The following is a 27,903-nucleotide window of genomic DNA, read 5'->3' on the forward strand; positions in this document are numbered from 1 at the left end:
AATTTTTTTAATAAGTGCTAAGTAGAACAGGAAAGTAATTCTGCTGTCTACATCTCAGTACACCCCTGTTTGTCAAGATTAGTAATGATCTGCCTGTGTAGTTACCTCCAACATAAACATGTTTCGGTCAGTACTAGGAACATTCTGTTTCTGCTGAAGAGGCATCCATCCTTGCATTCTGTTCTGAAGGCAGGCTTGCAAGCATCACTGAATTCTTTGATACACAGTGAAGGGTTATTGAATTTAACACCACCTAGTTCCTCAGCTTTGGACATCAAATTCGTGCTTTCTTGTCAATGTTTTGAAAGTGACTCATCACAGCAGTCTCTTGATGGTGAAATACTTGGATTTGTAGGGCTGGTTAAACTGTTATCACTGACATTCTCTACTGAAAGTGGCACGTTTACACTGTGTCTTCGGTGCATTAATTTACTCCTGTGAGGAGCTTCTGTCATGTTGTCATGTTTCACAAACTCACCACTGCATCCCGTGTCAGTCATCTTAACTTTGCTCTGGTCCAGGTTTTCAACAGATTTTAATTTGGTTTTATCAAAGCCTTTAATAGCTAACTGTAAGGATAGAAAAATGGTACATGAAAAGCATTGTCTAGTTTCTTCATTACAAAGAAGTAAATTTAATATAGTGTTTCTTGAATGTAGTTATCACATTTAGTGGTATTCTTTATATTGAGAACAAAGCCTAAGATTAAAAATAGCATATTTTGTAGGGCAGTAACTGTACTTGGTCTACGTATGAGAAAAAACAAGGCCAACCTGCTCCAGGCTACACATAAACCAGTATCAGAACTGAAAAAATTAAGGCATCCCAAAACTTGTTCTCACTGCAATTTCCCAGTGTCATCCTAACACTTCTAAGCACCTTCTGCAATGCAAGTCTCCAGGTACCTGAAATTAACAGCCGTTTCTTCCATGATTTAGAAATGTGTAATAATACAGGCAGGCTCAAACAGACACTGCTGAAGACCAAGGCAAAAACTCCCTGCACAGTTTACATTTTCAAGGCTACATCAATCTAATAAATACTGAACTAACCTAGTAGGAAAATGTTTTATTTTGAACAGGTTAGTTGTTCTCTGTGTCCAGTATCCTGAAATGGCTCAGCAGAAGGTCATGTGTAAAGAAGGAATAGGGAGCACAAGCTCTGGGTGGAGAGCAGCATCCAACAGTCACATTGGTGTGGGGTCCCATGATACCCACAACCACAGATGATCTGATGACATGAATTTGTGTCACAGCTGACAATGCAACTTCCAATTCACTATCACCCTTGCAAACAATCTCATCCTACAAGCAGACTTATCACACAAACACCAGTTTTGAAAATTTCACTCTTGTGAATAGCCTCCCTGCTTGGCTGCAACTCTGATGGAGCTACAGGAGCTTTTCAAGCCTTGGTATAATCTTGACTTTGCTAGACATAACACAGAAAACAGGTCAGAACTTTCAGGATTCACCGACCACAACTAGTAAAAACTTTTCTGCTATATGTAGCTGTTAGTAGCAGCCAAGACAACCAGATTTGCTGTATTATACAAATAATTCAAACAAGTATTTTCACTTACCTGATGCAATAACTGATAGTCAAAATTAGGAACACTTTTATCTCTCGTTATTGTTCTCCGTAAATGTTTTGATCTAAAACATTTTAAAGAAATTAAACTATGTCAGCCTGTGCACAAAAGTCTGATCACAGAAAATCCACAAGGTGGCATTATCTCAACACAGAAAGTATTCTCTGACAAAATAACGGCCTGGCTAGCATTTCCTGTATTCTGTCACAAATGTACATTAATGCTTTAAATTATCATAGGCAAACCCCAACAGTTGAGTAAAGCACTAAGGTCGTATTTTTAAAGCAGTCTGGCTCTGAAAAGTCTTAATTTATGGCACACCAATTATTAGTGCAAAAACAATTTTTAAAGCATTTGCAAGTAGTCCTTCAGCAGCCAGCCTCTCCCTCCTGCTGCACAGCACATCACTGCTGTTCACCACCAATGAGTAGGTCATGCCTAGAACATCTGTCTGGTGATGCAGATGAGCCTGCCTCGGGGGATCAGCATCTACTGTCAGATCAGTCATATGTGCTGTGTAACAATGCTGACCTACTTCTGGGCTTTATTAACAGTTACATTTCTTGTTTGCTTATGGGAAACAACATACTTCTGAGGAAGCTTCTAGGCTTACTTGTTAAATCTGTTAATTGACTGGACCAGCTGAAGTTGTCTGCTTATGGGATCATCAGTTTTCTCACAAGGCTTAGAGTTCACTAGGGGTTTAAAAAAACAGGCAGCTAAAATTAAAACTGAGCCACACTTAAGAATTAAAAAAATACCAGTTCTGAATGAAAAGTGGTATCTATTGACATGAGAGTTAACATTTTATACTATAATAGTAATAACTTGAATCAGAATGGCAATTTATCTTTGTAAACTTTAAAGCATTTTAAGTCAGAGGAGTAAGCATCTTCACCGAAGCAACACAACTGGCCAAGCTTCTAAAGAGGCCATGTAATTCTGGACTTGAAGGCCCCTAATTCCAATTTTTACAACCTGAATTAACACATGGATTTCATACCACCTCTTCATCAATATTACCTACTCATGTCTTCTGTTATTCTTTTAGAACTATTCTCAATATATCTGGTAGGACTCTATCAATCTTTGGCATCAGCACACTCTGATTAATTTCAGTTTTGTACTAATGACACAATCACAATCTTTCCTAGGGAAGCAGGCAAGAGTTATTTTGAAAAGCCTAACTAAAACTCATGGATGCTGAAATGGGCATTTCTGCTCCTCATCTACCCCAATTCCTTCTCATGGAGCCTGTCTTTCTTCCACAGTCCTGGTGGCAGCAGGTCCTTTACTGTGTCTAGCTCACCACAAAACTTCTTGCACTTCCTGCCCCAGGTTAGTGAACTGTATCAAAAACTCCTGAGCCAGCATAAGGCAAGTAGTGGATAAGCAAGACCAGAAGCTGAGGGTGAGAGGGAATAGGTGAGGATTGATGGTAACATCATGTCTTTCAAGTGGCAATAAGTCATTACATCAGCTCAGCTGTATTGTCAAACTACCATGTGTCTCAGAATATTTGCTCAGACTGTACTGCATGCTGCCACTTACTGAAAGACATTCTTCTGCCAGCATTGCTTAGTGGTTTAGACAGTTACCTTTGCAACTCCAATTTCTGTCCCATAATATGAGAAACAGTATTTAATGGAAGGGTCACTCCCTAACCTGGTTTTAGGGCAATGACAACTACAGGCGATTTAAATTAAACCATTACTTTACACTGAAATGGACAATTATTCTTACATGATTAATTACACAATTCCAAATGTGGCATGTTTTTAACTTTAAATGCTTTCATACATAAAATTCCCCCCATGCACCAAAAAAGTGAAAACTGAGTTTGAGTTTATATTACAGCCTTGATATTGCTGCAAAGTCTGCTGCATTTAGTTACAGTATTTTAAGTGTTACCTGCTATAAATATGCAAAATTGTTGTCTGTTTTTTAATTATATGTAAATCAATTATATAATATTTTATGTAGTCACACATGGATTCCTAGATTTCTTTTTATTCATACCAGTTGAAATATGACATGTACCTTTTTTTCTTATCTTGATAGTAGCATGCTGCTCACACTCCTTTTCTGTCTCTGCTGCTGTAGGTACATAGCTTGGTGCTGTTTCCAGCAACTTAATGATATTTGAATTCTTAATTTTAAACGTTTCCATTTTCATCATTATTAGAGAAAAAGAAAAACATCAGTACAATTTAGGATTTTAGCCTATGCAGAGCGTGTTAAGTGCTGCCAAAATGAAAGTAATGCACACCAAAACCCCTCATTATAAATGCAAAGTTTAAATTGTATCATCTTAAGAAGGGACAAAACCAGTGTTTCACAAGTTACACTGTACCAGAGTGATAATTTTGTAGTCTTGACCTATTATTTGAAACTGTATTATTTATGGTTAAGGTAATTTCAGTTTAAATGGTAATTCACACAGTAAAACTGATTCAGTACAGAATATTGTGGTCATTATGCTACATCTCAGAAGTTATTTAAGCACATTAAGATAAGGACCATGCATCAAATTAATTTAAAGAGGGTAATAATTCTTTATAATTTAGTATTACATATTATGGTATTGCTGTTCATAAAGGGGAAGGTCAAAATTACCAATGACAAGATAAAAGGTATTGGAAGGCATGAAGGGCAAAAGATGCTGGGTGAAACAAGGAAGACTGCTAGCAGTGTAACTGATTACTGAAAGTTGTTCATTTTCCTATATTCAACATTTCTTCTGCTCTCTCTGCCATTAATAGCATAGATTTTAATGTCATTTTCATTCATGTATGTGCTTTGACTCTTTCTAGACTCATCCTTTTTGCCTAGGTTAACTTAAAAACACAACAGGTTTCATAAATCACAGATAGATTGTACATGGTACAATAAACAGGCATCTGAGTCTACACATCATGCAGAATTGTTAAATACACAAGTCTTGGCAGATATTGTCGTGACAAAGTTATATTTTGTTTTCTTTCCTACATCATGCATGTGAAACTTTAGGAAAAATCTAACCTTAGAAAGGAGCTTTCTGCACTCACCGGCTCAGCACAGTCTGCAGGGGTGCAGTTCCTCTCATTCCGTATGTGGGTCATTGCACCATTCTGAAGCAACAAGTCTACCAGGGCTTCATTCTTTCCTATCACAGCCTCGTGCAGGGCTGTGTTTCCTTTGGCATTAGAAAGGTTAACAGAAGCTCCATGCTGGACAGCAAGGTACAATTGCAGTTATAAATACAGAGAAGCACAAGATGGAGACAGCACATCACTATCCTGTTTTTCTACCCATTTATTTTCAGTGTATGAATAGGAACAATGCAACAGAAGCCTTGTAGCTGCATACGAAGGCATAAAGCATATGCTAGCAATCACCAGTTCAACAATCAGCTACCTGGTCATGTTACTTCCTCCTCTCTCATAGCCACATCATGGATCAGCTCATTTAATTTTTTTTCATCTACTACACATTCCAAGTTTAGGAAATATTAAAATTAAAAAAGAACAAAACACAAAAACCCCTATAGGATAGAATCAAACCCTATCACCTGTCACAAAAGAGTTCCATCAAAACAGCTAGCTGTGCAACAGTAAAGTAGTATTTATGTGATAAAAAACATGAAGGGATTGAAAGGAGTGAGATAACAAATACTCTAATTCACACACCCCCACCGCCCCAGGTAGTTTTGACAGAGAAAAGCATAACTAAAAATACTGATCCTGAGTGCTGGATAAGGACAGATATCATGTAAGGATCAGCTTAAATTTTTTTTCATCTACTACACATTCCAAGTTTAGGAAATATTAAAATTAAAAAAGAACAAAACACAAAAACCCCTATAGGATAGAATCAAACCCTATCACCTGTCACAAAAGAGTTCCATCAAAACAGCTAGCTGTGCAACAGTAAAGTAGTATTTATGTGATAAAAAACATGAAGGGATTGAAAGGAGTGAGATAACAAATACTCTAATTCACACACCCCCACCGCCCCAGGTAGTTTTGACAGAGAAAAGCATAACTAAAAATACTGATCCTGAGTGCTGGATAAGGACAGCTATCATGTAAGAATTACCATTTTGAAGATTCTGTTATCAGTGATCTTACCTGTAATAATAAGGCAGTAGTCTCATACTGACCATTTAAGCATGCATAGATTAAAGGAGTATTTCCATAGATATCCTTTTTATTTTGTTTAGCATCATAATCCATCAGACACTTCACCACCTATTGAAAGTAGTAACAACTCTTTAAGATACCAGCTAACCATAACCATGTAGTGAAAGCCTCCTCCCCCTTTTTTAGAAAAACCCTTTTTTTAATCTAGAATGTAAAAAAGAGTGAATTAAAAATTGAGAAAACAAGTCTCATCTTTGCCTAACAAATGATAACCACAAGCATCTCTTCCTATCATAGTTATTTTCATGTTCTCCCACACACTTCAAAATAAAAACAAGACCAGACACCTTAAGTAACTGAAAGACCAGGAAATAAAGTCTGAGGTATATGAAAAACATACATAACGAGTAACTCAAAGTACCAAAACCAAAGCACCACAGCGACAGTATCCTTTCCCCCTTTCCAAACTCATCCCGACATTTGGAGAGAGGTCTTTATTCATTAACCTACAAGTTTGAGTTGTAGTCCCGTTTTCTTCTTGCTCCCCTGGTGCTTCCCCACCATGTTCACAATTCTCTGATTTTTTTTTTTCCCTTGCAGTCCTGAGCTCCTTATTTTTAAAACCCAAGTTTTTTACTTTTCTGCATATTCCCATTTGCCTGTCTGCACCTGCTTTTTCATTATTATTATTCCCCTCTCATTTACTCTTCCTCCTGTATTAATATCTTCCCCTCACTAGCTCATGCTTCTCATTTACTGCTTATGCTTCCTTGACTTTAAGTCAGGGATGAGGTTTTTTTCCTACCCTCAGAGCTTTACTGGGCTCCCAATCTACTTGAATGAGTTGAAGGTACAATAAATATTTAATACTGCAACTATTGAAGATACCAAATCCATTGCATCAACAGATGCACACATAAGCTCTTTCAACAGAAGGGACACAGAAAATACATGGGAAGATTCAGCTGCACGAGGTGTTTTTCAAGTGTTTGGTGTACAGCAGCAGGTACAGCACTTTAACTAAAGCAGTATTTCAGGTCATTTAGAAAAAGTGTCTACTGAAACTGCTTCAGTTGAAAGATCCCTTTCCTTTTTGTCTGGAGATTTCAGACATGGACAGAAAAAGCACAACAACAAACTAGTTTTCACTAATTCTGGTTTAGTGTTGTTGATAATTTTTTATAATTTTTCACAGTATCACAAAAAGACTTTTTGTTGGTGGCTAAGTGTTAAAAAGCTTCCATTTACAAAGAGGCTCGGTTACCTGGAAGTGACCTTTCTGGCAAGCTAGATGAAGAGGAACTGCATGTTTAGCATCCTTGGCACTGATACTGGCTCCATGTTTCAACAAGAGAGAGACAAGTTCAGAGTGTCCATGCAGTGCAGCCATATGCAATGGTGTAAAACCATCTTGATTTGAAACATTTACTCCAAGTCCAGTAGCAGAGACCCTTGCAAATTTCTGTTCAGAAAAACACACAACAAAGCTATCTAATTAATCATGCTACTTTCTGTTGACCAAAAGGCAGCCAAATGCCTGCTAAATATGTAAAAACAGGTAGATGGACATTACAAGAACTTCTGCTACAGAGTCTAATTTGAGACCTTCAGGAAAAGTTAGTAAACCAGAGCAGCTTAGCAGTATTTTTTAACAGAACAATGAGTTTTATTTTTCTCTTTTCTTCCAACATGATAGTTTCATATAGAGAATTCCAGGCAAAATATACATAATATTCAAAAGAGGCTAAAGCAGCACAGGTTGAGACAGATGTAAAACTGACAGTTTTTATCTAGCTTTTAGGATGCTGATACATATGGAGACTAAGTGTTAATACTTACTAGGAGTTACTTCCATTTATAAAGACATTTATGCTCTTGTGTGCACCCATTTTACTGCTATATGAAGCTCAAGGTAATATGGATAAAAACTAAAATTAATTTTATTCATGTGGAAGTAACACTGGCACAGAGAACAGACTCCCATGGGGAGTGAAGATAAGGAAACTACCTGGAAGACAGCTGACAACAGCAGTACAGAACATCCTTTTTCATTGCTCTTGCAAACTGTAGGTGCCTAACATTTACAGTGGCAATCTTTCCTTCTGCCTATCCTCAGTGTGCTTTTAAAATGTGTGCCTACCTACTACAGTGGTTAAGATTAATTAACAAGTTCCTTCTACTTTTCATTCAGGAGGCAAGTATTCCACAGTAAATGTCAATAAAATAAACTTTACAGTGTCAGGCTCTGGCATCTTTAGCACATAATCTCTGTACTCAGGCTACACGGATGTTAACAGAGAATAAAGCATGATGTGAATGTGAAGCATTTAAGGACAACTAGCATACTCTTAGCCTGTACAAAATAAGCAGAGCAGCAGCAAGAAATTTAGAAGTTAAGTCACTTCACATTTTCTCAGTCAAGTGATATGGATACTGTTACCTGAAAGTAGCCAGTACACTGAACATTGATACTTCGGTTTATTTTGCAGAGACTTATCCAGGCACATACACCTTCTGGCAGAGTAATACATTTTTCTTCCTTAAAGGCAAGTAATTTGGTTTTCTATTTCCAAGAAGCTGGGATCATTCCTTATTTAAACTTTTTTTTTTTTTTTTTAAAGTGTATTGTAAACCCTGATTCTTTTCTACCGTCTGTGATAAATAAGGGGAAAATCTTTACAATTATATTTATTCTCTAAAGAGGTTTCAGATACAGCTTATATGAAAGATGTCATGCAATTGAAAAAAAAGACTTTAACAGGATTACATTGATTATAGAATTAGCAGGTATTCCTTGATAAACTGATTACTAACAGATGAGTAGATACTCTTGTGGCAGTTAGCAATGTAACCTATAAAAGAGAACCACGAGAAATGGGCTTAGAAAAATATTTTCCCATTTATTCAAAGTTGTACAAACCTTGCTGACTGCAGTCCACATACTCTAAAAGCGAACTACTGAGTTTTTTCACTCCATTAGATAATAAGCAAGTCTTTGAATACTGCTCATGTATCCAAAATTTTCAACAGTTCAATTATTTAAGAGAATAATTTTAATACATCAGATGAACCCTGTTAAGATCTGTATGAATTTAATTGCTTTTTAGACAGAGATGCAAAGGTGTTGGGCAATATGAATGCTAATTCCCTAGAGCCAGAAGTTACATTACAAGAATATAAATTATTCTTTTTACAGAATGAACATTCTAACCTTCTGTGCTGGCCCACATTTTGAGCACTGGCATAATGGGTGGCAGAATTCTGGTTTTGAAGTACTGACTGTGTCATCCTCATCTTCTACATCATCTTCAGTCCATTCCAAGAGATAACGTACCTGCCATAAAAAGCAAGTCCTCTTTTATGGAGTCCAAAGGTTCCACATCACAGTAAATTTGCACATGTAAAAAAGATTTTACAAACATACCCTTGTGCCTATCTCAGGACAACTACCTCCTGGCATCAGCTGCCCACAGGCCAAATTGAAAACTCCTAAGCTTCTGTTGACAAATAAAGCTTAATCCTTTCTATAAAGATATTCCCTCCACACTCTCTCAAAGTATTTCTCACTACAGACATAGAAAATTTACCACAACAGACTAAATTTTATTTTTCAAATGTACAGTACTTTGCCTTTGAGGCAGCTAATTAAATTACCTGTCATTGATTAACATAATTATCTCCAACCTAAAGCACACTTGTTTTTGAAGTCTGCAGGTGCTACAATGATGATAAAGGATGTTTTGTGGCTTCCTGATCAATCACAGAATAATTTAATTATTTTAATCTTCCAATTAGTAGCATCTTTTTTTAATGGATCCTCTTGTAAAGCTCAATTGGCTGTTAGAGCAGAAATCAACGACAGAACCAGTGACCCTACTGTTGCATCTGTTCCTATGGAGACAGACCTCAGGCTGTCAGAACAAGATAAGACTTTTTAAATAACTGGGTTTTTAATAGATATGCAAACTGTAACCTTTGCCATACAATTGGATAATTCTCTTTAAAATTAACAGTTCTACTTGAACTTGCATAATGTGGAAAGTAAAGCCACAAAAACAAGGTGATTTTGTTATCTGAATGCAAATATTAGATTTCTGACTGTTGGTTTTTTTTGCTGTTTTCTGTTCAGCAGTGCTATACACTAATTTTCCGGCAAATTATAGCACTATCTTTCACTTTCTTTATACACCTTCATGATGCAGTTTAGATTTTCATAAAGTCTGAGAAAAGCTAACTGTAATACATTCATGTCTACTACTTGCCAGGAAGATGGGAAATATCACCATTGTATGTATTGCTGCTTCTTGAAATTACTTAAGGGCTGACCTGAAAATAACTACTAAGATTAAGTTACATTGTAAACTAGAATAACGATATTGACTTTAATGAAGTTTTTTTCCCTCTCTATCAGTTGATAAATTATGGAGTGAATATTCTTTGTAGAAAATAAGCTGAATTTTATTAATTGTTGCTGAAGGAAGGAATTATCCAAAGCATTCTTCACTTAGTATTTAAAAAATAACTTCCTCAATTCAAATGAGGTAAATTGGAATTCAATAATACTCAACAGCCACGCTAAGACTTACCATTTCCAGATCTCCATCAGCAACTGCTCTTAGGAGTTTTTCCACCTATGTATGAAGAAAGTTGGTTTTGTTAGTATTGCTATTAAGCTGTACACAGAAAATCCTTTGTCCTTTACTAACCACCTAAACTCATGTGGTAGAATTACCATTGGTCCATTTATTATTTGTTGATAAAGATTTAAAGAAAAAACCTTCTTCCTTTATGAAATACAACAGCTGTGCAAGGCCTGTAGCCATTTGATTATCTCTAACTTGCTTGAAGATAAACAGCACTTACCTAAACAGAGGACATGTAGTCCATGTATAAACAAAGCCATATAAGCTGGCATTATTATAACACTTCAGCAGCAGCTCGTAATGCATTTCTGTTGTGAACCTAATACTAAAAATCCCTACTCAAGACAGATTTCTACCCTGAAAATGACTAGTACAGCCTGGACTCTTGCTGAGCTACTCTATGCTACCAGAAGCACAAAGAGTGGCAGGTTTTATTTAGCCACTTGAGAAAAAACAGTTTAAGATTAAAAAGATGCTTTCCAATTGTTTGCTTCATATCTCTAGATTACTAGTTTATGTTAAAAGACAAACCTTTACAAATCTAACTTGACTGTAAGTATGAACATTTTTTTTCTTACTTCATATCTAAGAAGATACTAATAAAAGCATATGTATCATCCAAAGCCAGGTCTCTTCATCTCAGAGAGTTATTCCAGGGGAGCAGCATTAGCACAATTAAGCACGTGTATGGGCAGCTAATGCCTGAGCATGACTGCTTGGTGCAGGTGCTCTCCTGCTCACGAGCTCTGCGGGGCGGAAGAAGAGATGCAAGGTGCTCTGCAGTGCACAGATGCCATTCCCCTCATCCCTCTCTGACTGCGTGTGATAGCAGGAGAATGAGATGCACTCTTCTCCCAGGCTCTGCTCTGATTCTGTACTCTTACATGAATGAGTCAAGATCTAACCTGACAGAAATGGGATAGATGCCAGTAAAAGGGCAGGGAGAGTCCACTAGTCCTATCAATAGGCAACTTGTCTGGGCCTCTGCAGATTTAATAAGAAACATTTAATAAGCTTTGTGAAAGTCTGTTTCAGTATTACAGCAATTTATTCTAGCACCATGCCATCACCTCCAAAGATGCTGCTGTGTAGACTAAGTTGTTCCTTAAAGTCATGCACCAGGTACTCATGGCAGGATTCCTCCTGCCTAACTTTGAACATCAAAAATTCAGCTGTCTAAATCTAGCCAGTCTTTTAAACCCCCTCTCATAACTACAGAACAACGAATGACACTCGAGTAAAACTCGGGTCAAGCTAAGCATGTTTGAGATTAATTCCTCTCTGAAGACACCAACTTCTATCCACTGACTAAGGAGGGAAAATAGAAGTCTTAAGACAATTGTTTTTCAGACATCTAAAGTTAGGTGAGAAGATTCCAATCTCTACACATATACATCTAAAATGTACTTCATGTATACTAGGGAGATCTGTACCTCTCAAATTTCCCCTAATCAAATAGGATTATGTCACTGAGAATGTAAAGGTCTTGATTATCTTCAGGAGCAAGTCTTATCACATACAAGATGCCTAACAGTAATAGAAGACTCACAAGCTCTGATAATTTCTTTCTAAAAATAACTTCCTTACAGTTTTAAGAACTGCCTCAGGCCCTAGCAGTTAAGAAGCATGTAACACCCGTTATGCAGCTTATAGATAATTTATTAAGAATACTTAGGGCAAAATGTCTGCTAAATGCATTTACCCAGCTCTCCAGCTTGTTTTCTCACTCCTCTGTGAAACAGAAGTGTTTTCCTTTAAATGTAAAAATAGATGAAACAAAGTCAACTCACTCATATGCTCCATTTTTCTGTTGCTGAACAGAAATTGTGCAAGGGATTACTAGTTCAAACAAGTTCCAGATTTACATGCTTGGCTCTTTTACTCTCTTTTCTAAGCTATAAACAAGCCACATACAAGATATACACCATGACTGGCTCATTTAAGCTAAAAGATTAATTCACCAACAGTATTGATTAATAAATATCTAACTGCATCCTCTTAATCCACAGTCTAAGCCCTGAAGGCTGGAAAACTGACCTTATCAGCTTCCCATTACATCCAGTGGCATTCCCCTCACGGACATCCCTCAGGATTAGGTCCTTGCCTCTTTGCTTAGTACAAATAAGCACAGTAAACCCATGTGAAACTTGGCAGATACAAATGAACTCAAGCTGGATTACAGGAGAAGGTCATTAACCCCAACAATCTAAGGTGTAAGCTGCTCCTAATCTTCTTCCCTGGTTTGAACTACAGTCTTAGCTTTTGGGTGTGATAAATTTGCTCCTTTAACCAAAAATATATCCTCAATCTATGAGGTAAACTTTTACATCCATTAGACCTTATCTGGAGTGCCTGACTCTGTACTCTACACTGAGGCTCTCACAGAATAACTCATAAAGAAGTGTGAAGTAATATTGTCCAGGCAAACTTCACTTTTTTAGAAGAGAGAAGTTTTTGGCAAGAGAAAAACCTTTTAAGAGCAGGAAAAGGAAAAATTTGAATGTAAAGGTGATATGGAGAGAAGTAAAAATACTAAGGGGGTCAATCTGGAAAAAAAAAAATTAAACAGGAGAACTGGGAAAAAACAGAGAGAAGCATCAGAAGGAGTGGTGATATGACAGTCATAGGAGGGGATAAATGGGAAGTATTGATCTGAGGTCCCACATGAAAAAGTTCAGAGGACAGCATCTTGGAAAATGATGCATCAGAGGAAAACCAGTTAGCACACGTGTGCAAAGTAAATACTACATACATAGTATGTCCTTCTTCACATGCTACAAAATTAATATTTTTTTGCCTGTTTTGAAAGCTTGTCTTAGCATTCTAGATTGCTGCTTGCCAGTATTCCTCTACTAGTCTCTTTTACCTGCCAGATTTTTTTAAGCTAACAACGGCATTTAATTCCGGGACAGCAGAGCAAGTTCCCTGGGGAAATGACTCCCAGTACAATTTTGTAAACCTCAAAAAGTTCTCAAACTATGTAGTTAACTGCAGTAAATCTGAAAAAGTACTCCAAATATATCTTCCCATTTTTCCCCATAAATAACCAGTAAAACAGCTGATACCACACAAAAAAAAATGTTTAGATACTGAGAGGACAAGCACCTGAGGAGAGCAGCATGAAATTTTCCAAACCAGACAGAAGGCTACTCTTGAAGCACTAGTTTAAAACAGTGTTGCAAAATACCACTCTTCTACCTTCCTTCACTTTGCTTATTTGTCAAAGCTTGGACCTCAGTCTTACCTCTTTATAACTATTTTTTACTTCTTCTTGCCTTATATCAGTTGATGCTGATGACAAGCTTGAGACAGATGATCCTCTGCTGAAAGTTTCTGCTGAATGCTGAGGAGACCTAAGTGGTGACTTAAAGTTGGTAAAACAAACAAACCAACCAGAAAATGTTACATATCAGAATAAGCAGGTTAAACATAGGCAAAAAAAAAGTTTAGCAACTTGCATTAATTGTTACCTCAGAAGCACTCTGTCCTCTTTCAAATGTTAGATAGTTTAATTCCATCAATGACAAAATCTGCATAAAAATATTAACAAAGAGAACCAATGTATCTTCACTTAAAGAAGAATCTATTGACTGATACACAAATCAGCTGACAACCTAACCTAGCAACAGATTATGACTGAGCAGATTAAAAGTATCCATTTACAAGTTTATGTTCTATACCACAGACAGTATTCAATTTAGATTTACATTCAATTAGAATTAAAATGTGACCCTTCTTCCTTAAAGTTAATTATACATTTTCTCTTTAGTAGTACCAGACCACAAAATCCTATTAGCTGGTAAGCACCTACGCCTCCATGGAATTGCACCAGAAATAAATCAGACTAGAATACAAAGAGAAGTACCTTGGAATTTAATGCACACTGTAGGGAAGTCTCTTTCATCCGGTTTTGAGTTTCTGGATTTGCCCCATTTTGCAAAAGCACTTCTATGATCCCTTGATAGCCCCAACGAGCAGCTATATGGAGAGGAGTATCTCCCTTTTCATTACCAATATCTAGTCTACAGGAATGTACATCATAGTAAACTAAGGCTTTGACACACTGCAAAGAAAAGGAAAGCTATCAATAAATTATAGCATAAGTCCCTCAATTCATATCATGTGCAAACCTAAAAAAGTTTTTTTTATTGCTACTTATATAATCCATTGCATTAAGGGCAGAGTTTTATGGTTTAGTGTAATTAAACAAAGAGTTAAATAACTCAACTAAATTTGCACAATACTACTCTCTTTAATGTAAATGCATAATAAAAACTGCTATGAACTACTCAATATATTCTTAATTTACAGTGTTAAATAGCCTTCAATTTTTTTCATTTACTTTTTAAAACAGGTAAATTCAATGCAAATTTCCCTCACAGCTTAATTCCATTCCATTAGAATGTCCATTTAGTTTGTTGCAAAACAATTACTTACATCCTCATGACCATAAGTGCAGGCCAAATGAAGTGGAGTGTTTCCATTATTGTCCTGAACATCAGCACTTGCCTTATAGTGCAATAAGAGAAGCTTTAAAGAAACATAAAAGTAGACATCAGAGTTACTACAAAAAATTCATGAGCAGTTGTTACTTGGTAGATTCCTTTAGGTTTTAGCACAATGAAGCACTTCATGAAAAATGGGCTGTTTCTCTCCTGTTTCAGACACTACTCTCTCCTGTTTCAGACACCAACCTCTTGCCATTACAGTACTGTTTTTCCTGCCCCAAGAACCAAATAAAAGCTGCTTCTCACATATTCCAAGTTGTCATTGAAAAACTTAATCATCTGCAGCAAACACTGCAATTCATATACTACATAGCAATTTCTCCTGTATTTTAAGAGCCTATGCAAGTAAAAACAAAGCTTCATTTCAACAATGCTATTTGGAAAATCTCACATATATAAAATTGAAGTACACAATAATGAATGTAGTTACACAGTCTATCCTAAACACATGTGAAATAATTTCATTCATTCCAATGTCTGCAATAGCTCTTCTGTATTAACCAAGAGCAGAGATGTTAACAGGCTGTCCATTTGTACTATGTATTAGAGATTTGTATTAATAAAATGGATTAATCATCAGGAATGCATAGCTGTCAATTGCCAGGTTATTACAAACAGCTGAAAGCTTTGCAGTATAGTAAAAAACCAAAATATGCAAACTACAATGACAAAAGATCTTCAATTCTAACAGTGTTCACAGTTCTGATAAAAGCTTCTCAGACCTAAATAACAGTAACAGTAGAACAGCTTAGTGAAAGTCATATACTTATTATTTAAGTTAGGTATTTTTATTTCTATTTAAGCCTTTTGGCACTTACTGTAACACTTTGATATCCCTTCTGACAGGCAAGGTGAAGTGGAGTTGAACCATGATAATCTGTAGCATTGACAATAGCTCCTTTAGCTACTAGTAAATCCACTAATGATGTTTGCCCTAGAAAAATGTACAGACATTAGAGGAAATAAACTTTTGTACAAGAACATTGCTACTTTTCAAATTCAAACATAACCTATAAACAAAGATACCCTGCATTTCTACATACTAAGTTTGCATACACTCTATATTCACTTCCTTGGTGGTTTTTTTGTTGCAATTACTCAAGATCAAAGCTCCATAAAAGAACCCCCAGCTAAAAGCAAGCTATGCTTGTATCTTGTGAGTAAGAAAAGAACAGAAAATAAGGCCATGTCACACAAAACACTCTCCTATTGGGATTCAAGATAATAATTTAAAAAGGAAATTATTTCTATTTTTCAAAAACCTACTAAGAAAACAAATACATATTCTAATAAATGTCAGATCAATAATGGACATTACAAGACAGGAGATTATACAGATCTAACAAGCATAACCAGCTGCAGGAGAGAGAACTAATTAATTCCTCCATCCGCCACAAGACTGATTTCTGTAACACATTTTTACTTTTTTAACAGCTGAAAAAAGACCTACTGTAGAAACCACTAAGACAAAAGTAAACTGCCAGCAAACAAACAATAACTTAGCCATAAGAAGCTGAGCTTGAAAGAATATGTAACAACTTCAGCCTGTGCCAAGACGTCAGTTTTCAAGTGAGCAGAAAACAATTTAATGCAAAACTTGCTCTTTAACACAAAGCTAGAAAATATGCTAACATAAAGGTAAGGAACATAAGGAACTGAAAACAGTAGTGAAGATATCCAACAATACCCACCACAAATAGCAGCTATATGAAGTGGTGTATATCCCCGGTCATCTCGGGAAAATGGAGTGATAATGGAAGGATCATTCAGTTTCCTTTAAAACACAATGGTGTAAGAGCAGCTCAGTTACCTACCCAGCAGTGGTAAGGAAAAGAGAAAATGGCCAAGGCCAACAAAAAGCTGATTTTGGAACTTTTTATCCTTTATCCTTTCACACTGACAAATTACTCTATCAAGAGTTTTCCACTTCATTAAAGAGATGTGATTTTGTCCAAGACATGAATGCTAGGTTCAAGAAAAGAAAGCTTTCACACCATGTTTAGCAAAGCACATACAGCCTTCATCACAAAAATAGCTTGTTTCAAGACATTCAGTAGTCTAGTATTTCTTACGCTTTTTTTCAAACCACACCAACACAATCTATTACATCCCTGTTATCAACTTCCACTATAACCAAAAGCAGCAAACTTTCTGAAGTAAATCTTACATGAAGACTTTTATATAGGGGTTTTTGTGTATTAATGGAGATTGAAAGTGCTTACCCAGAAACCAACTTTTCACATCTGTCACAGTAACAGAGTGGATGACACATTTTCTGTACAGTGTCCTTATCACTGTCACCTTGACTTAATAATCGCTCTACTTCCTCCTGGTTACCTGAAGCAATATGCTACAAAAAACCAAGAAGAGAAAGAGAATGAGGAACCAATATAAAATGCCTCCTCTTTAGGAAAAAAACAAAACAAGCCCCAAAAAAACTCAGAATAATGTACTGAAACACAAAATGAAAGGGGCAGATTATAAAAGATATGTATTCGAGCACCAGAAAGCAGAAAAGAACAATGTGATAGCACAAAACCCCCTAATTGGCATTCAGTATTCAAAAGAATCTGTTCTTGGCTTACCTCCCTTTCTATAAAAAATTAAAACAATTCCTATTGTTCTCTTTAGACTCGGTCACAAAATTGAGCTCCCTCTATGCAAAAACATTTCTTCAAAATTACTACTTCTCTAGCCACAAGCTGTGAACACATATAATTAGAAGCTCTGCTTTGTGTCCTTGTATAGGCAAAGTTCTTTTAGAATCACAATATGAAATTAGCATGTAACATGCAGGAGCTGTCAGGTGACCACATTTAAATTATTCAGAAAACTCTTCCAACTTCAAGCGCTAAAAGCTGTGAGAGACAACCAGATAGTAATATCAGATCTGTGTATTAAATGGACCAATCAATATCAACAGCAGTAGCATTTCATCCCCACTTGCTTCCACATTTCTTATAAGGTGCTGAAATCCATAAGGCTATTATGGTAACATATGGTAAAATTTGGTAACATTTTGGCATAGAAATGCATGAGATTCAAACCACCTTTTTAGCATCTACTGAAACACATTTCACTGTATTAATGTGAATATTACATTTTAGAAAATCACAGATAGGAAAATAATATAAATGTGCAATAGGTAAGTACATACAGCTTCTGACATGAAATATATTAACCTTAAATAAGCAGTCTATTGGAGTAGCAGACATTTGGGACAACAAGTTCATCCTTTGTCTTAAAAGCAGCTTGTCACACAGTCTTTCAGATTCCTAAAAATGAAATACACAGGTGGATTATCTATATACTTATTTACAGGCTCTCAACATTATTAAGCCAGAATGAAGTTTAAGAAACTAGAAGTGCAAACAAACAAGGTTGACCAAAAATTAAAAGCTCAGATTTATCCCTTTTCAAAATTAACATTGATGACTCTCAAAACTAATAAAAATCCTGCAGTGCACAGCAAACAATGTACTTAATAACATTTGTGAGGTCTAGAGATAAAAGTTCGTATTTGTACTTCAGTGAGTTTTTTGTATTTGGATCATGAAGATGACAAATATTCCCAATCTTTTCAAACCTAGGTACTCTAGCTAAAGTTACCCAAGTATATCTTTTCAGAATTACAAGGCATGTAACATTAGTCTCCTTGGACAGATTCTTCAGTGTGATCAGGAATAAGTGCCCAAAGCCATATTCGATCAAAGGTTTTATTAACTAGAAAAAAAAATGTTAAAGCTTTACTGTTGATACAGGTTGTTGAAGTCTAATCAGAATTTCTAATGTGAATGCTCACAGACAGCTTTACACTTTCACTGTGGAGAATCCATGTAACCACTACCAAGACCTGCTGTAGTTTCAATACTGTTCCTTCTACAGTGTATTTTACAAGAAAAGTGTTTCTCAAGTGGAATAATTATTTGAAAGAGTTACTTGAGACAGCAATCTTTTTGTAGAGGTATTATTATATAAAATAAAAATTATTCCTACATATCTTCAGAAGTGAAATAGAGACTGGCAGAACAATCAGGTAGTGGTTAAAGTATTAAGGAAGTTTGGGCCTTCAAAGTCAAAACTTACTTGTACCAGCTTTACTTGCACTCCAGGAGTACCTGCACAACCACCTTTCCAATGTTACTTTCACAGATTACAACTGATGACTGGGGAAATTTTCTCCGTTCCCTCTTTGCCCATAAAAATTTTATTAGCCTCAGCTTGTGTCCAAGTCTTGCTTTCCTGTCTGGTCCCATCTGGAGGAAGTCTGCATGCCAACTTCCTATGTGCCTATGCCAAACACCTACAGTGTTTTCATACAGGAACCATGTCACCTATTCCCTAGTGGCTGGTAGCTCTAACATTAGTTAATAGACATTACTTCAACTCTCTGAACTCAAGCATCTTACTAGACATTAGGTCTGCATAGGAACGTAACTAACATACAATTCTTATTAGTTGGAACTCTAATGTTACATCTCATTTTCTGGAAGTCATCATCTTTCAGTCTGTCAGTTACATGTTTCTCTCCTCTCCACAACCAAAATCTCTCTCCAGGACTTGTGTGACCTTGGGTGAAGGAATTTGGCAGATGCCTCCTAAATGCAATCTTCTTACTTACATGAGAGTGATAATATGCCCAGTATCCCACAGGGTACATTAGTTCCCTACCTAATTTTCTTTATGCAGTTGCTTGATTAGGGATTGGACAACAGCACTACTCAGCTGCCAGAAGCTCCATCTGAAACCAGCTATAAAATTAAGTGTGGCCTCATGAGGAGCTGTAATGAAGCCCCAGGGCACAGCAAGGTTCCTGCTCACTTAAATCCCACAACTCATTCCAGCACAATCTGGAAAAGCAAACAATGGGGCATTAATGTGGTAGCTGCTGCTCTAAACAGCAAAGTTCCTTTACCAGAGAAATAAAGAAATCTCAACTGATAAGGCAGAGCAATGCTAGTATGTTCCTCCACCTCCTCATCACCCTTTTTCAATTCCTGTCAAGATGGTAGTTGGTACCTGGTTTCTTACTCTTCTTTATGTGCTGCCTTCTCCCTTGCCCTACACTAGGGAAGAGTAGTTTAGCTTTTTCCTTTTCAGCTGTGCTAGATAGAGGCCAGGGGGTCACCCACCTCCTTGTCTTCTAGGTTCTGCTGTTTTCCAGCTCAGTGCTGCCTTCCAGACACATTGTCTCTCACGAAAGGCAACAAAGAAAAGGAGTTCCTGTTGCACACCCACTGTACACACACTGAAGTGAGGAGTTTGAGGCTACTCCAGCAATCTAGAACTGGAGCTGATCCAGCTGAGGTATGGACAGAAACATTTACTGCTTGCTCTTATACTGGTTCAGACACTAACATAAGCAGTAAGAGACTGCCCTTAGCCTTCTCAAGTGTGTAGTTTCCAGAATAAACATAGAGCATCTTAATGACACTATAATCACTTGATGGCAGTCCCATCATTAGCTACATAAGGAGAGCAGTGGTGGGGGTAGGACCAGGCATTTTATTAGGGAACAGTTTTCATTCTAGAAATTGAAGTGTATTATTCTTTTCAGCTTGCTCAGAGTGGTGTGGAAGACAACTCTACTTGGGTTCCAGTTCTCCATCCAGACCACCAGCATTGCTATTTGCATAGTGATTGTTAATGACAGCCAAGTGACTGCAGGACTTATTTACCTTTTAAACTAACATTTTTATTTGGTTTTCTTGTTTGTTTGGTGTTGAGTTTTTTTTAACATAATTCAGTACAGCATTACAGACAAATACCAGTCTCTTTACACAGAGTGCTTTTTTTTGGAGTATACAAACCAAACATCTGCATGACAGGTACATGGAAAGATTACAGAAAAGAACCAAAAACAACAAAAGGATAAAATGTTACTTTAAGTGCTGATTCTTTTAAAATTGTGCCCCAGGTTATCCCATCCCAAGCTCTGCACACTGAGCCATGATTTTGACTCCTGCAATTAGATTCCAGTACTTTGCAGCTGGGCAGACTGACACAGTTAATTCATTCTGGTTCCAAGGTCACTACTTTTGATTTCCACATCAGACCAGGAAAACCTATTTTTACAACAGTAGGAAGTTTTACAGGAATGGCAAGTCTGGATTCCTTTGCTAAATAAGTTATGCAGTTCTTAAATCATTTAAGTTTCTAAAGTCATATCAACATCAACCTCGATTTGCCTGCAGAGATTTGACCTAATTGACAGATGGTCTAATTGACTATTAGGCAATAACTCATCCATCCAGCAGCTTGATGCCCCAGGTAGGAGAGAGATCCTAAGAGCCAAATTTGACCTTCAAAATACCACCTTATCATTTAAACCATCAACTTGGTGCAACACAGTAATCTGCATTACAAACAGTGAACTTTTAGAGCAGGAAGATTTACTGAATAATTCTAAGTTACACTGCAATCTCCATTCTGCCAGCAGAGCTAAGCTTTTCTAAATTACTGAAGAAAAATCTATTTAAGCTATGCCTACTCTGAAGTACTGCATTGCTTTCACAGCCATAATGGAATGAGTACAAACAGAAGATAAACTCACTGAAGACTCAGCTGTTGAAAAGTGCTATCATCTTTCCTCTCATCATACAAAGAGGCAGACTTGACATAACTATTTCAAGGAGCACATAATAAACATCAAGTATTGCTACAGGATTAGGACTTCATTGTTATCATTTAGATAATTTTTGCATTTTTTTCAGGTATATCTCTTCGAGTGCAAAAAAAAGGCTCTCTTAGCTGTTTTTATCCTCTGACTGGATTTCCTTCCAGTGGTGCAGTCCTACAAGCTTATAAACACACTAAGAGTAGCTTACTGTTGATCTGTCAGAGAGGTTGCCTTGCCGTATGTATTCTATCGCAGCCTCAATCGAGGTTAGACAGTATCCCAGTTCATCCTTCACTGAACTGCAAAGCCTGAAGTTCTTTATGTAACTCAAGTTGGCCATCCTGAAATAAGAAGTTAAAGCTGTGAACCACCAAAAATGAGATGACACCAGCATAACATAGCCTAATACTGAAACCTATCTCAGACAACCCAGGGAGACAATAGGTGTGTATTAAGAAAAAGAAAGACTGGTAGGCTTGAAATACTATGGCTGTTCTAAGTTTTGCAGATGGATGGGAAATCTACTTAACTATTCAATGAAAAGTTATTAACTGAGTATAAGTAATATGAAGGACAGGATAAGGACAGCAGTGAAATCCTGTTTCACAAGCTTCAAATGTTAATGTTTCAAGCACCATAAGCACCAGTGTAAAGTGATAGCTACAAATTAAAGGAAAAATGCTAATACCAGATATGGGATACACCACCACTAAAATTCAGCTCAGGTACAGGCAGAAGGTTTGGATACATTTTTAATGGTAGTAAGGAGAGAGAAACACAATGAATGGCTACCAGCAAGCAATTAAGCATTCAAATCCAGTTTCTCTATATGACACATATCAAACACCTGTATAAAGGTGTACAAAGGTTTCACAGCTCTAAACACACATGAGGAAGTACCAGTCTGAACTGAAGTGTGTATTGGCAAGCAGATTTGGTAGAGAGATGGCCTCCCATTACAGTTTTCCAGGCTGGGAATCAAAACAAAGACACAGCACTTGAATTCCTGGTAGGTCCTTAACTTGGCTACTCCTATAATACATCTTTGCTGTTCATCCTACTATAAATAGTTTTCTGCATTACATCAGCCTCTCTTATGTTTTCAGTAAGTTATTACTACATGTTCAGAGACAATTTGCCCCCACTGCAGCACTGCATGTAAGGTGATACAACTGAGCTCTGTATACTCAAAATATTGTTACATACCAGTTTGGTATTTCTGTCTTTACAAGTAAATACAGCAAAACAGAGAGCAGATCATCTGCACACATGGTTTCCATGTTAACTAAAAAAGAATTTACATCTAATGTTAGTCATGTCATGGTTCATATCAAGAGCAGTATTTAAAAACAGAGTTCATAGAATCATCCTGGTTGGAAGGGACCTTGAAGATCATCAAGTCCAACCATAACCTAAATCACCTTCTAAGACTAAGGGACAGCCCTACCAGTAGAGAATGCACTGAGTAACCAAGGCAGCTTTTCAAATGCTCTCCATCTCCCTCTAAAACAGGCTGTCAAGAGCCAAAACATAAAAAACAGTTTGCACTGTACAAACTGCAATATTTGTCTAGCATCCCCTCCTGGCCTATACAGAAAGAGCCAAAGTATTAGCTCAAGATTTGAAGTTATTGAGGGCAAAAGCTACCCTCAAAATTGATACAACTTCTCTGTAACCCAGGAGTCCTCCTGAGGAAAGGAAGAGATGAAGTATGGAAAGCCTGAGTTGACTATACTACTCTATTTGCTTACTAGAGGTATCTTTTCTCTCCAGGCTAGATAAAATAAATACTAGGTTAGGAGGTCCATGCTTTGCTATCTCAGAATCGTTTCTGTAATCCAGAGCAGCACTCTGAATGCAGGATACAGAAGGTTTGTTTGTTCCCCGTTACCCCAACACTGCATTTTGCAAAAGATGTTAGATTATCAAGGACCATGGACAGATAAAAATTATCTGGCAGCAATCCTCAGTGTTTAAAACTGATCATCCTCAACTCTTCTGCATGTGAAATTGTCCTAGCACATGCAAGTTTCTCACATGCCCTAGCAAAACCATATAGGCTAACCAATTACCTCACCTCACCCCACAAGAAACAATGCTGAGAAATGTCTTTCTCCATTTCACTTCGTTTAGAGATCTGCAAAGCAGACCCCAATCTAATTGTGTTTAATCCACAAGTGCTAATCAAACAGCTGTTAATATACCAAGTGCTGGTTAAGAAAAAAGTAGAAGTTATTAATTAATTAATTACTGACCTCTTTGGCTAGGAGATTGCATAATAATTTGTACCACTTTTCGTAGACAAAGTAGCTTCTGTTGAGGGGAAGTACATTTGTTCAACTGACCCAGTTCTCTCTTTGCACGTGGTATATTAAAACTACAAAGTAATTGGAAAGAAACTGTTAGCACATCGACTTCCTGCACAGGATGTCCAAGCCCCAAGTTCTCACTTATTGAGAGCTGAAATGAAGAATAGCACTAAAGTATTTCCATCTCTACTCCACATACACCTGCTTTTCTGTACCCTGTAGATGGAGACAGTAACTTAAGACTATAAAAGCAAAGGAGATAACAATCAATGCAAAGACTGCCCTAAAATGACACTTGCAAAGCTTTATTTCTCTATTTCAAAGGAATGAGGTATAAGAAAAACTTGCTGTTGTCTGAAGGAAGACAATTTTTGGCTGGCTTGAGAACTATTTAAGACAAAACCTGTGACTCAGAGTGTCCAGAATCACTTCCCTCACCTGAACTCAGGCTTCACTCCCATGTCTTTTTGCTGCAGGTCTTGAAGGCTTCTTGTGATTTTGTTGAAAGCAGCATCCTAATCAACACAAAGGGAATAGGTTTTTTAAATGCATTAGATTAATGTAGCTAATTTTTACCAAATCAGACAAACTTACCTCACTTGCCTCAATAGTCCCCACATACTTAAAGACTAGATCATAAATAGCATGGTGGATATACATCTGCAGAAAAAAAAAAAGCACTTTAGGCATAAAAGAGTAAAAAATAGCTTACTAATTATCTTCATTAATTTGAAATGCTTACTTCAACTGCTTGTTTAATCAGATTCATCTGTTCTTCCTGCTTTGCAAGCACCTTCTAGAAAAGGAAGGCCATACAAATAGCAAGAGAAAGTTAATTAACTTACTGCTTAAGCAATACTACATACTATGTATTCAGTGGAGTAAGTGTTTACCAAGTGCGAATCTCTCAAAAGATGCTGGAGACATTTGGTATAAAGTGCATTGACAGAATCCTGGCAAGGAAGAAAAGAAGAAAGCATTCAGATTCAGGTTAATCTGACTTGAAGCTACAAAGTACAAATTAGAAATGAAGGTCTTCAAAGAATAGTCTGAGTTGGAAGACCCTAGAGATCATCTAGCTCCAATCCCCCTCCCATTAGATCAGGTTGCTCAGAGCCCCATCCAACCTGGTCTTCCAGGGATGGAGCTTCCAGAACCTTCCCCACCCTCAAAGTGTACACTAATTTTTTTAGCTAAAAAAATTACCTTTACCTAATAATTAAAATGTGGTAATTCACAATTAAGAATTCTTCTTTCTCCCTTCCCACGTTCCTTAACTCTGGCCTATTCTGATATAGAAAAGCTCAGTAAAACAATGATATCCAAAGCAGTGAAGTGAATTATACTTAAACATCAAGAGGCAAAATACTGACTATGTAGTGGCGAAGACTTTTCCTTTCATGTTCTTTACATGTTCTGTAGAAAGAGCTTATGTATTTATCAAATCTCTCGCAGTGCCTTCCCAAGAGTTCTCTAACATCTTCAATATTTTTAAGAGAATAGGAGCTTGATGAAGCTGTAGATTCACCTAAAATGAAAGGCAACAATTAACACATAGGTTTAATAGGTATGCATGGTACTTTGGCCCTACCACAGTCAACTTGTGAGCAATGATGGATTAATTCAACTTACTATACCTTTAATTGATGGTATTTGTTTTAAATTAAAGAATTGGATGCATCACATTTAGAGTAGGCTGTACTGCCTTTTTTGTAAAGTATTTATTTGGAATAGCTAAAACTGATTTCATAAGCTTTTTTACTCTAGGTTAATTTATTGCCACATACACAACTCATTCTGAGTGTACGTCAAGCTTGAAAGTAGAAGCACATTATAGTATTGACAGAATGCCCACGCAGGAAGTTGGTGTGCTCTAAGTGAGCTGTAAAAATCCCATCTTGGATTTTTACATAACCCAATCTTTATTTAGACATGCTCCTCTGAATGGGAGAGCAAAGTTGCTTCACGTAAACATTAAACCAAATCCACTTCCAAAGATGACAATTGGATCCCTCACTCCAAATTCATACTGCTTTTCTAAAACCTTTCCCAGGAAAGTCTTTAATTTGCAGCCAAAGACAGCTAACTAATAATAGGCTTAGATCTCGTTCATTTCAAATTACTTTTGAAATTACAAATTACCTCACTTCTGAAAGGCTGCTATAAAACTACATTAAATAACAGCCAAAAAAACAAATGCCACAAGAATATTTTTTTAGATTTCAATTACTATTTACAGCATTTAAGCCTGCATGTATGCTAGCTTTTTTTTTTTTCAGAAAAACTTCCATACCTCCTTCAGTGCTATTTTCAGACTACCCTAATATTCGTTTGTCATCATTTGCTTCAAAAGGTATTTTTATATATTTAGGAAGACTAAATGCTTTTATTTCAGAAAAAGCTTGTTTTAAGAAGCTTCTGTTCCTTTTCATTAGTAAACACAGATTGTTATACAAATTCAAGAGGAAATCCTGCTACATTCACAGTTTTCATAGTGGCCTTGGAAATAATTGTTCCAGTCTTACCAAGAGCACTTTCAGTACAAGAATAAAAATCATTACATTTAACTTAGTGAGATAAGACCACAACTAGAAGAGCTGCTCCATACTACGCTATACAGCCTCTAATCACTGATGTAATAACAGAATTTACCTCTCCAGTTTTCTGTGCATCCACCTTGTCTTGACTAAATCCTTTTTTAATCAGTCAGCACTTAACTGAGCATTGCTTAGAAAAACCATGCCAAATCAAATATTCCACAGATGATTTTTAGTGCCGAGACTGGGGCATGGCCCCTACAGAATGAGGTTTGCCTGGCAGCAATTTAATATTTCTCTCCAGCAATATACCAACATCTGCCCCAGCAGACTAAAAAATGCCAAGAGCTTTCAACCAAGCCAACACTTTTCAGAACAAAGGAAATGTACCAAGCACAAACATACTGATTTGTTCACTGTGCAAACAAGACCACCCAGATAACACTTCAATACATACTTGAGCTGTCCGTTTTTTCCAAAGGATGAGCTATGCACAATATACTAAAGCTTTCCTCTTTTTCATTGTAAAATGTTTCCTCAAAAAGGACAGGTACTGACAGATGATAATTAAAACCATTTCCTAAAATGATGAGATTTCCTTGTATGAAGATCTCCTGAAACAAACAAAAAACAGACCAAAATTCTGAACAGCCACAAAATACAGAAAAATTGACTAAGTTTCTAAGCCAAAGTAGTAAGGCAGTGTTAACATCTAAACAGAACAACTATTCTTGTGTATACATCAAATACAGCTTTTGCTGGAAAGCAGTATCACTGAGAGTTTTGGCTTAGGTGGGCAACATACTACCTGTGCAAGTTAGAGCTAGCTCCTAGCTCACTCTCCCATAACCACTAGCTCACACTATCACTCAACCATAGTGAATCATTTGTTTAAGTATCCCCAGGCTACATTCAAATCACAAAACAGAAATACCTTTCCATTTAAGGTCTGAAAATTTTCTTCTAGTGGCTTCAGAACATAAGATTCAAACTGGCAGGTAGAAAGATTGTTGCTTGAAAGGCTTCCTTTGCATGGAACTAACACCTAAAACAAGTTAGATCAAGCTTTAGATCAATCACACTTTCAGATTAAGACTAATTGCAGAATACCCAGATTAGAAGTCTTACAGAGTCAAGTTTTTATTCCAGCTCAGTGTAATGCCATTATTATACTATGTAAAATGCTGTCAGAAGTGACTGACTGCCCAGAGTGATTTCAAAAGTCAATACCATTTTATGTTACATGTGGGAGAATTTGTAGCTTTAGTTCATAGCAAAGAAAATCAAGTCCATATCAGCAAATAACAAGCAATTGAAACTAAAAGTTGCTCAAGTTCACTTCCACTTGTCATAGGCTTGCACTAATCTTTACACGTGTCACAACAGGCATACAATTAAAACATATGGCTACTGTTTAATAAGCAGGTGCTAAACATACTTATTTATACTTACAATACCATGGAGCTCAGCAACTTTGCTACATAGATCAGGACGCCGCTTCTGAATGGCCAAATAAAAGGGATTTTTCAAGATATCTTCATCATACATAGCCATATGGACTTCAGATACTCCAAG

At 36.7% G+C, this 27,903-nt stretch overlaps 1 protein-coding gene across 2 annotated transcripts; it reads right to left on the reverse strand.

The window, feature by feature from the left end:
• Positions 1 to 293: 293 nt before the first annotated feature.
• Positions 294 to 27,903, reverse strand: ANKRD27 (ankyrin repeat domain 27 (VPS9 domain)). Of its 2 annotated transcripts, XM_010006161.1 has the most exons (29): positions 27,781 to 27,903; positions 27,263 to 27,373; positions 26,786 to 26,942; positions 25,165 to 25,319; positions 24,685 to 24,744; positions 24,534 to 24,587; positions 24,386 to 24,451; positions 24,230 to 24,306; positions 23,738 to 23,859; positions 22,689 to 22,767; positions 21,691 to 21,823; positions 18,046 to 18,138; positions 17,086 to 17,213; positions 16,555 to 16,637; positions 15,682 to 15,797; positions 14,793 to 14,885; positions 14,221 to 14,418; positions 13,826 to 13,885; positions 13,600 to 13,719; positions 10,299 to 10,343; positions 8,924 to 9,046; positions 6,977 to 7,174; positions 5,701 to 5,820; positions 4,639 to 4,800; positions 3,632 to 3,740; positions 2,205 to 2,286; positions 1,583 to 1,655; positions 1,221 to 1,304; positions 294 to 569 (listed from the first exon to the last, which is right to left on the reverse strand). In XM_010006161.1, the coding sequence occupies exons 1-29, from the start codon at positions 27,880 to 27,882 to the stop codon at positions 294 to 296; spliced, it is 3,279 nt and encodes a 1,092-aa protein (XP_010004463.1). In that variant the 5' UTR covers positions 27,883 to 27,903. The 2 variants fall into 2 exon arrangements, with proteins under 2 accessions (XP_010004463.1, XP_010004464.1); XM_010006162.1 differs by lacking the exon at positions 1,221 to 1,304.

The sequence above is a fragment of the Chaetura pelagica genome, unplaced genomic scaffold, assembly GCF_000747805.2.
Source record: "Chaetura pelagica isolate M959 unplaced genomic scaffold, ChaPel_1.0 scaffold139, whole genome shotgun sequence".
NCBI lineage: Eukaryota > Metazoa > Chordata > Aves > Apodiformes > Apodidae > Chaetura > Chaetura pelagica.